Source organism: Cucumis melo, chromosome 3 (assembly GCF_025177605.1).
Source record: "Cucumis melo cultivar AY chromosome 3, USDA_Cmelo_AY_1.0, whole genome shotgun sequence".
NCBI classification, from domain to species: domain Eukaryota; kingdom Viridiplantae; phylum Streptophyta; class Magnoliopsida; order Cucurbitales; family Cucurbitaceae; genus Cucumis; species Cucumis melo.
This window is the reverse complement of record NC_066859.1, coordinates 1112419-1123829: the sequence shown is the minus strand read 5'-3', so window position 1 is coordinate 1123829 and position 11411 is coordinate 1112419. Positions and strand designations below refer to the sequence as shown.

The following is an 11411-nucleotide window of genomic DNA, read 5'->3' as shown; positions in this document are numbered from 1 at the left end:
CTTCACAATTCTCGTGAGAATGATGGTTACATGTTATCTAATAGGGAAACAGAGAAAGCTAATTGAATCCATCGATTTTAGTGGTAAAGAAGAGACAAAGAGTCTGTAAATATCAATAACTAAAGGATCCTTTGAGGCAAAAATCATCTAGTATTGTCATAATCACCTCTACATGACTAAATGACCGTTTAAAATTATCTAATACTATTATAACCATCTCTACAATACTATTTGAGCTTCATCATTTTACTATCAATAACGCACTTCTGACCCTAAACACAATCATGAAATTTTCACCCACCTAAAAATGGATTTCAACAGATTTTTCTTAACATCTAACATATTGAAAGGTTAAAGTTGTCGGATAAGACTAAGTTATCAAAACACCGATCATTTAAAAATGAAAAAAAAAAAAAAAAAAAACTCAATTGGTGAAATTTTATGTTATCTAAGCGGGTGAATCGGATGGGAAAAAGCAACTGCTAACTTTTATTTGGAGTTGTAAGAATCATATTCAAAGATCAAAAAGGGGAAAAGAGAGAAAAAAAAAAAAAAAAAGAATTATAGATTGCATTCCACAACCTTTTTGCAACAATCGGATTACTATTCAGAGGAGAATGAAAAATAATATAAAAGAAACCCAATCACTTTTTCTTGCTTCTATCAATGGCAGAAGAGAATATTGAACCTAAACCAAAAAGATTCGCAGAATGAACATTTAAAATAGGGTTTACTTTAACTCCATTTCCGTACGAACCATGTACCTTCTTCAATGGAGGTTTCTGAAATCCCGTTGAAGAAGACGAACACTGTTGCAAATTTTTCAACCCATTTCTAGAGCTTTGCTTTTGATTTACACCGTCTTTGGACAATGGCGTTCGCTTAATATTATTGGAAGAAGAGCCAGTGGAATTGCTTCGTGAGAGAAGCGGTAAAGGACATAAGCTACGAGTATAGCCAGACCCACAACTACTGCTTCTTTTGAAACGCCAAAAGGATTTGGAATTAGAATTAGTATTTTGTTTCTCTTCAGAATCACTACCCGTAGCCTTGATTTCCTTGAACGATGGATCTTTCTTCAAGCATTTCTCCGGATTGAGATCGAGCGATTTCGTACGCGTCAATGGAGGAGGAGAATGATGATTTAAAGAAGAGTGTTCCAGTCGCTGGTCTTCGGGTTTCTTCTTGATTTCAAGAGGAAGGATTTTTCCGTGAGAGAAAATTTCATCGGCGGAGGAGGATTCGTGATCGGAACATTCAGGGATGCAGAAATCGAAATCGAAGCTGGAACTGAAACCGGAGGATTTGGATCGGGAATTAGGGCGTTGTTCGACGGGAATAGGTTCGGTGAGGCAGAAATCGTGAGAGAATGAAATTCTAGGGCTCATTGCGGGAACGGGAATGTCAGGAGAAACGGCGGCTTCGATGGCCATGGAAATGGAAATGGAATTGAAGAGTAGGAATTGGAGATTGTAATGATGAGCATAAAAAGGAAGAAGAGAATTTGTGAAATGGAAGGAAGAAGAAGATGAAGATATAGAGAATAGAGAAGAGAGCCACCGGCCGAATTAAGAGATTCCAAATTTTGGTAATCAGAATTTGTTGGGTGAAGAGCTAAGTGTGAGAAACAGAGAGATTAATAAGAAACCGGCCATGGAGGAATTTCTTAAACCAATCATTTGTTCTCTTCCGAAAATTAAAACCAAAAAATAAAATATTATTTTAAATGGAAATTTTTTTTATTTTTTTTTTATTTTTGTAAAAAAAATAGCAATTTTTGCTAAAATAAGTATAATTTTAACTTAGTAGACATATTTAATTATGAACTAAACTTACTATTTTAAGAATTAACAAGTGAATTATAAAATTGAATATATTTGAGGAAAATACAACAATTTTGAACCAAGTTGCTTTGTGTTGATGGTATAAGTATTATATGGGTTGAACTTCAACCATACTAACTTTTTATTCATCTATATCTTATAATGCCTAAATAAATAGTGTGATATTCTATTGATTTTTTATCACGTAATATAGTTAATAATTAAGGAATTTGTAACTTTTGGTTTAAAGTCTATCTTACCTTTATAATTCTTCTTCTTTTACTTGTTATTATTATCACTATTACTATTTTGTTAGTGGTGATACAAAATGGAACCAACTTTGTTTTCAAGATAATAATTGGTATATTATCTACCAAATTATACTCAAATTGGCAAATATACTCATTTAATTAATAGTGAAATTAAATATTGGGAAGATAATATGATGGAATATTTCCTATCAATATTGTAGATCTATACCTAGTGAGTTGGATTATGCTCTATTCAATTATATTTATAGTCAATCATAGGTCTCTACTCACCAAGCATAGGTTAGGTGGAATATATGTGTGAATGCAACTAAAATGTTTGACTTCTTAATATCTAAAAAGGGAGAAATACAACAAGTATTCTCATGTGTGAAATGTATACACAACATTTGATTTATAGTACAAATGAATGCATATGTAGTCAAACATTGTAAATCAAACTAACATAAATTAATATTACATTAATACAACATAATCCAGTCACTTTAATTAGTCTTTTTTTTTTTTTTTTTTTTTGTATTTCTATGTTGACCCGTCAATTTTTTTTTTTTTTTCTGATTCCTCGATTAACATTATGAGTATTAGTAAATTAGTTGAGTTAGGGTCGTTTTGACAATCTCACTTTAATATTTGAAGAATAAACTATTTTCAAGTGGTTGGTATTGGACTCTCGAGAAACTATTCCTCAAATATATATTATTTATTATTCCACAATATTAATGATCACATTTATGAGTTATTCTTTTTGTGTCTTTCAACATCCTTTGTTGCTAAAAGTGATATTAGATAAAGGCATTTGGAGCTGTGGACCTATCTTTGATTGGTTGGTTAGTTAATTTGTAGCAATATGCTTAACATGTAATCATTTTGAGTATCCTATGCATTTGAGTTAATATCCTAATTAAGGAAACAACTTTTATGTAATTGTTTTAACCATTCGTAGGCATTGGTGGATGAGATTAAATTCACAAGAAAATTAAATTACTTTTTCGTAGGTATTCGAAGTCTATTATTTTCTATTTTTGAAAATATCTAAAAAAAAGAATTACATTTTTATATAATTTAATGTATAAAACAATAATTGTAACACAAAATCATTTATGGAAATTACTTTGTAAAGATAGAATATAAAGTTTAGCATCAATTATTTTGATTTATTTGACATGATAGTGCCAATGGCAACGGAATAAGAGAGGTTATATTCAAAAATGGGCCCTTGAAACAACACAAATGGCTTTTTATCTCACCACTTTTTGTCCCAAAAAACAAACACCTTTAATTTCACACCAAATATATTCTTTTTTCATTAAAAAGGAATTGTTTCTCTATCTTTTTTAAGTCCTTATCACAACCTATCATGTGATATGACAATAAAAACCATAAGAAACCCCCCCCCCCCCCCTCAATTTGTACCAAAATTAGTTGATATATGAACTCCTTTTAGTTTGATTATTTTCTCATGAAATTTATTTATTTATTTACCTTGAGAAATGTTAGTTATAATTCACAAATCAATATTAATGTTACCAATTTAAGCTCTTCTTTGAACTAAAGAACCAAATTAAACTAATTTGACTATATTGTTTCATAAATTTGCATTTGTTGATAAGATGGTTTTAATGTTGATTATTGCCCCCTAATTGCAACTTTAACAAATTAATTACAAAGTTTATTGAAACCATTATTGACAAATTAGATTTAAATTTGGAAAAACTATCAAATAAAAAGTACAAAAATATTAATGTAACAAAATCACAATGCTGAGAAAGTAATTAATGAATTTAAAAGTTAACTGACCCTATAGTTTATGAATGGTTAGATAAAAATTATTATGATAAAAATATAGGTTTTAAAAATAAATAAATAAATAAATAAATAAAAGGAATAATGGGATTCTATTGTATCTTATAACTTTTAAACCAATTTTTTAAAAAGATTTTCTTAAACTAAAATTTAACAAATTTCTTTGTTTGACTTTGAGACGAAAAATAAAATAAAATAAAATAAAATAAAATAAAAAATTTAAATCTAAACCACAATTATTGTGGCATTATTACTAACAATATGTCAAAAAGTAGTGATTCCTTTTTTTCTTCTTTCTATTTCCCCCTTCCTTCGGGACCAATAAGTTGCGACAACTTTAGATAACTTCCATAAAATTCCAACTCTCTTTACTAATTTTATTATTTTTTATAAATATTTTTAGACATTTTTAATTTGTGATTTAAAACTATTTTATTTTTAAACTTTTAATTTAGACGTTGGTGATAGGGTTGATGTGAATTTTATTTTTTAAAAAAACTTTAATATGTTTTTAGTGGTTGATATCTTATTTGGATTATATTTTTAAGTCTCTAATTTAAAAATTAAGTTATTTTAAAAAAAAAATAGAGTATTTAAAAGCTATCTAAACTAGTTTTTTAAATGTCTTTTAAACAATTTTCATACAATGAGATGATTTTCTTGAAAAACATTATTTTCTTAAGTTAATCTAAAATATGTTAAAATCATACTTTAAAATTTGTTCGGCTTTAGTATTTATACCTTTGATTGTCTTATTTTGTAGACTTCATCTTTTCAATGAATCTTAAATTTAATGGCTAAAAAAAAAGTTAAATTTATCAAGATATTTTAAATAAAGATAATAATTTGTCAAATATTTTGTTTTTGACAATTTCCCAAAAAATATTAAAAATAAACAATATAAACTAAGACGAATTAGAAAGATATTAGTTTAAATTTGTTTGTTCTTTTTTAAGTATTAATTATCTTATACGATGTGTGAGTTTTCTTGATTTTTTGAATCTCACATCTTAGCACACTTCTACCTATTAATAAAAATAATAATAATAATAATAACAACAATAAACTTAGTTTTAATCGTATTCTTTTTTAAAAGAAAATAAATAATAATTTACCCTAGTACTAATTCATTATTTTGTATTCACTTAAAATATTCGAATTAGTACATCATGATCATGTGACATGGTACAAATTATGTAAAGATATAGACAACAATATAATAGTTCTGAGAAAAATTCTTAATAGTATTAGGTATTGATTTTCCTTTTCATAGTATGCAAGGGTTTAAAAGTTCTTTTAACCTTATAAAAATCTAATCTCTAACATGTGAAAATTATCGTTAAAATTTAGTTTTGTTAAGTTTTATAAGCTTTTGATCTCATCACTATTCATTAGTTATTATATATAAAGAAATTCTATTAAACTTTAACAACAATTTTCATGAACTAAAAATTTTAAATTATTTGCTTAGATTACATAAATTAAATTATACAGAAAATTATTACTTCCATAGAAGTTTAAGGATCAAAATTATTTTATTAATCGAAGATTTAAATTAAGATGAGTTATACTCTAGAATACAAATATATAACTAATTAGAATAACTCAACTGACATAATACATGTACTGTTAATCTCAAAATCGACGTTGAATTCCTCATTTCACATAAACCTTATTTTAATTTGTTATTATTTATTTTAATCTCTTACTATATAGGTATGTATTTGAAATAGGTAAGGAAGATAGAGATTTTAGAATCGAAAAAGAAAAGAAAAGGTTGGAATTAAAAAGAAAAGGTAAGATTTAGATAGGTGGGGGCACTTTACAAGTAAGCCATGAGGGTTTGAAGGTAAAGATTGAACAACACATGTTGATAAGATATGAAGGCCAAAGACATAAATTTAAAAAAGCAATGTTTAAAATTAAAGGCAAAATCGATGGCCCATAGGGAAAATAAATAAATAAGGAGTATAGGATGCTTGAAGTTGAAACAACAACTTGGATGTCCCTTCTTCTATCATTCCCTTTTTCTTTTCTTTTTTTCACCTTTTAGGTTTCCAAACAAATTCAATGAATATATTCCACTCCCATCCTTTTAGATTTGTGTAATTTGTTTTTGAATTAAATAAATATATAAAGTTGTTTAGTTGGTCTAATTTGTATGTGATAGACTTCTATAGTCTTTAAATAAAGAACCTAATTGCTAAAGTTAGTTTGTGTCATTAGTATTGATATAGTCTGTGTCTTTTAGATCGAAGGTTCAATCTCTCACCCTATAGTTGTTCATGTGCTCACTTTAACACTTTCTAATCATGATTATGAAAAGTTGATAGAACATGTTAACTGATTTAATAAATCTAAATCACTAGTATAAATCAATATTCTAAAATAAATTAATAAAAAGAAATGGCGCATACCTCTAATTCCTTAATAGATCAACTCCTATGATAAATACTATAATTAATTTAGTTTTAGCACTTTATCCTAAAAGTGAATGCTCTCTTTGCATTTTAACAAGTCCATTATTATAATAAAAAATATTTAAAATATAAAGGTTAATGCGAAAAAAATTGCCAAAATCTAAGAACAAAGTTGTGTATATGACGAAGAACTCTAACAATCACCAAAGAAAATTAAGACAAAAAGGCCCAAATCTACCGGCCCTAAAGTATTACTCTTAAGAGTCGCCAAAATGAGTATGCGTATATGAACCCAAAGTAATGAGTTTAAATTAAATAAATAAAATACAATCATACTCGATTTTAAGAATAATAATTAAGTATATAATAATATAAAAAAAGTAAAGTTTATCGATGATAGAAACCTATCGTTGATAGACTAATATTTATAACATGATCTATCGATAATAAATTTCTATCACATGACACAACAGATTTTATTATATTAATAATATTGTTTAAAAATTTTGCTCTATATATGTTAATATACTTTGAATATAATAACTATATTTGTAACTGATCCATTTAAATATTTAATATTTTGATTGATTTTTTTGGGATTGAAACTCGAATATATGACCCTGTAATCTAGGTTTTAATATTTTAACTAAATAAGTTATTTTAATTTAATTTATGAGTTAATTTAGACTTGATATTTAATGAATGTAAGAATTTTAATTGATTCTGCTCGAATTATGGCCAATGATCGAAAAGAACTAAGCTAGTGACAACGTTGATAGTAAATGAGATGATTACAAGTTGAAACTTCTTTTTCTCTCCGAATTTGGTCAAATTTGAATCTCTAACAAATTTTGAGTTCTTTAGACTACATTTTCAATTATTTTATTTGAAAAACAATAAGAGAATCCATCAAAGGCAAATTATCCTATCGATGCATGTTTTGTGAATGAATTAGAAAGGGTAAAGCCATGTTAAAATTTAGAGATTGATTTTCTATTGAACTTTTTTTTTTCCCAAAAGAAAGTTTATTTTAAAAAATTTCACTCCATTACATTACTTTATAATGAGAGCATACTCTTATTCCCGATAAATAAATAAACATACAATCTAAAGAAATGAGCTTTGTGAAAATAAAGAAAGAAAGATTTTAGAGAAAAAAACCTAATTTGAAAACGAAAATTTGAAAATATTTTAAATTATCAATTTTTTACGTAAATAAGAATTCTCTTTTTTTAGGACTATTTTATCTTTTATGATTAACATTTAATATATGTCATTTTCGAATTTAAGAATTATTTATTTCCTTAATTACATTATTGTTATCATAATGGTATACATTATAATTTCCTTATTTGTATTTTTAGTTAATATGCAATAATTAAATAAATCAAAAATGTTTCTCATTTTTTCCTCCCTTGTAATTTCTTTATAATCAAATAATATATGTTTTAATATTGAAATATTATTAAAAAAAATATATATCTTCATTTAATTTTTTTCCATTTTTTCCTCCGCCGTCTTCTGCTCACATTTGCCAGCTCATCTATATCAATTCGTCGATCAATTTTTCGATTACCTTTTAAGGATATTTCTTCCCTATTTAATTTCTTCACCCTCGAAAGTCCTCAACCATCATTATTTTTTTTCTGCTGGAAATTTATTACACAACCGAATCTTTCTTCTATTGTTGGAAATCTTCAACCGCCAAAAACTTTACTTTACATTACAGAGCTTCACTGCCGTTTTTTTATTTGACGAATCCATCTGCCTTCACATATACCCAATCTACTGTATTTTAGATTTAGAATTTCCGTTACAGTAGTTATTTATCTTCTCTGTTTATGTAAATATATACCCAATCTACTGTATTTTATATTTTGAAGTTCCGTTGCAGTAGTTATTTATCTTGTTTGTGTATGTAAATATATAGCCCTTCATATTAACATAGTATGTACATTCGTCTGAATGGACAGTATTGCAGTATATTTAATTATATATATACCCCTTATTATTTACCATAATACATTCATTTTGGCATATAGTAATAGTTTCGTATATTTGTAATATGTTTGTCAGAATGACCAGAAATTGCAGTATACTTCGATGGATTTTTCAATGAATCGCACAATTACGTTAGTTTTAGTGTGTCCGAGATTGTCATCCTTCCCACCAATGTAAAACGTGTTGTTGGTCGACCGAAGAAGATTATAATTCCTTCAAGAGTAGAGTTCAAGAAACGCATTAAATGTGGCCGTTGTGGATATGTTGGTCATAACCAGATGCAATTTTTCCTTATTGAACTAAATTATTCTTCATTTATTATATTTTTTAGTTATAATTAAATTTTTTATATTTTAATGTTGTTAAAATTTTAATTTCAATTATAAACGTTTCCTAAATTTTCTTTACTTTTATGTTCCTATATGCGTCATAATATTGAAAATATACTCTGCATTATTTTCCTATTTTTCAACCACATGATATTCTTTAAACCATAATGTATACATTATTTGCATTAGTTTTTTAGGTCAAACTTTGCAGTTCAAAATGTTACAATATTGTATTTAATATTTTAATTTTCAATTAAATTCAAATTATAATGTATAATATCCTGATATATACTATTTTATGTAATATATATCATCTCAGTCGAAAAAGTGTATTATCAGATTGCTTTTAATTTCACTAATTGGAAAAATGCACTATTGTAATGTACACTATTTTATTTAATATATACCTCTACTTTTCTCTCACCAACCGTCTCTTTAATTTCTTCCTCAATCTTCCTCTAAACTTCCTCATTCGCTATCAATTCCGTCATGTTCGTCCCGCCGTTCAAAAACTCCAAACAAAGTGTCACCAATTCCTCGTCCGTCACCGACCGAATTCCCTCCACCGCCACGTCCGTCAATTTTAAAATTGAAAAGTGTGTCTAGGTATGAAAATGACGTCTCATCGCCGTCAGAAGTTGGATTCTCCAGTGCCCCACCGTCGTCGATTAATTAACTCAACAACGAATTCCACTTGTTTTTTCGAACGAGATTCGTTCGATTTCTTTCTCTAGGGAAAAAAGGAGTTAAAATCGGGAAATAATCGTCAATTCTTGGATCAAGTGTGATCAATACGGATTTCTAAATCTCGTCCATTTTCACAACCGTTTCGTCTTCCATCTTGGTTTCGCTGAAATTTATATAGGGAAGAATGCTGCAGAAGGGATGAAGGAGCTTTACAAAACCCTAAAGATCGGTTGAAGAAAAATTTCAGCGCACGAATGAGAGTATAATGGATTCCGCAATTGCTCGTTGCTCTTTCCTTACGCGGTTAAAAATCCCCCATTTTCACGTCATTAATGTATCACTTACCAGTTTTCCCTTTTTTTTTTTTAATTCGAAAATCATTTATTATGGGTAGTATAGTAATTTGGACTAGACTTTTCCGTAAAATATTAGTCCAATTAGGACCTTAGTGTAATATATAGGCAAATTAGGTCCATTGTGTAAAATCATAGGCTAAATTAGGCTATTTGAATTAAACCCGCGAATATGGGTCACATTCAAACAACTTGACGTTTAATCATTTAGTTTTGATTTATAAGCCCACTATTAATGAATTTTTTAAATAACGTTCAATTAATGATAATGAAAAAGTGAGTTTTATATATATATATATATATATATATATATATATATATATTTGAGAAAATAGTCTAACTTAAGATATATAAATGGTTTTTTTCCCCAAAAATTAAAGAACTTAACGAACTATTTACACTCCAAATAATAAAACTATTAAAAAAACAAAATATTTTGCACTTAATTTTTTTATGAAGTATAAAAATTTTGTGAAGCGTTCTATTTTTGATAATTTCCCTATAAATATCGATCAAAACTTAATTTTCACTAAAATAAAACATAATACTTCTTAAAAAATAGTTGAAAGAAAAAAAGAAAATATATATATACCTTCTTTTAAGTTTAAGTTCTGGAAAATTGTCGTGAGTAGAAAAATATTAAAAATTAAAAACTTAAAATATGTAATAAAGAGTTTGATAGATTTTGCAAATTGTTTTAATATTGTGCTATTTTTAAAATGTTCATTTAGTTTTCACATATTTTTCTTTTTCATATTTACTTTTCATAATTATCAATGAATTTCATTTTGAAAATGTAAAATGTTACTTTAATTAAAGACAAGGTTGTTAACTAAGGGAACAAGAAGAAAAATGAACACTGTAACTTTGATAATCTAGTACGGTAAGAAAAATGAACACTATAACTTTGATAATCCAGTTCGATGAAAATCACATACACTTGGAGAGCTTTTATGCTCAGATAAAGATATTTATTTATCAAGATTCAAATGAGTACAATATTATAAGAATACGCTAAATATAGCTTTATATTAATCTAGATTGATAATGCTCCCCTAGACTTGTACTCTTTTGTAATAGTTGTTATTACTAAATATCAAGTTCCTCTAACTTCTATATTTTAATCTCTTATTTTTGTACTTCTTGGATCGATCTTATTGAGATAATATAATCTTTAGGAAGGTATTTGTTTAGTTGAAGGTAAAAGACTTACCTTCCAATAAAGATTCTTCTACATTTTCTTCTTGAACGCATCTTCTTCGATAATTTCATAGGGGAGCGAAAACTCCTATTTATAAGTAGATTTTGACGAACTTCAAACGAAAATAAGAGCTACAAGTTCAAAGATTTACGTTTAAAGAAATTCAAAAGAGCTTCAAAGGTTGGTTTTTAAAGATTTTGGTCAAAGATCTTGAGAAAACCTTTTGATGAAGAAATTAAAATATCTTATTGAAAAATCTTCATGCGAGAGAAAAAGTCAACAAATGTAGGATCAAGAAAATCCCTAAAAATATAGATTAAAATATTTTTGAAAAATAATTATTTTTAAAAGAAATTAATAAAATAAATTTATAATAAAAAAGATATAATGCATTTTAGGACCCTACACCTAAAACAGAAGCTTATTAATTTGAGGCTCTATAAGTTGTGACCAAATGGTGTCAAAGGTGTGACAATTTGAATGTAATGGCCAAATAAAAAGACGGAAACATATATATATATATAT

General features: G+C 27.0%; 1 protein-coding gene across 1 annotated transcript; it reads right to left on the bottom strand.

Annotated features, from left to right (window-relative positions):
- Positions 1 to 547: 547 nt before the first annotated feature.
- LOC103485440 (uncharacterized) lies at positions 548 to 1661 on the bottom strand. Its single transcript, XM_008443032.3, has one exon. The coding sequence runs from the start codon at positions 1431 to 1433 to the stop codon at positions 645 to 647; it is 789 nt and encodes a 262-aa protein (XP_008441254.2). The 5' UTR covers positions 1434 to 1661; the 3' UTR covers positions 548 to 644.
- Between the last annotated feature and the right edge of the window lie 9750 nt (positions 1662 to 11411).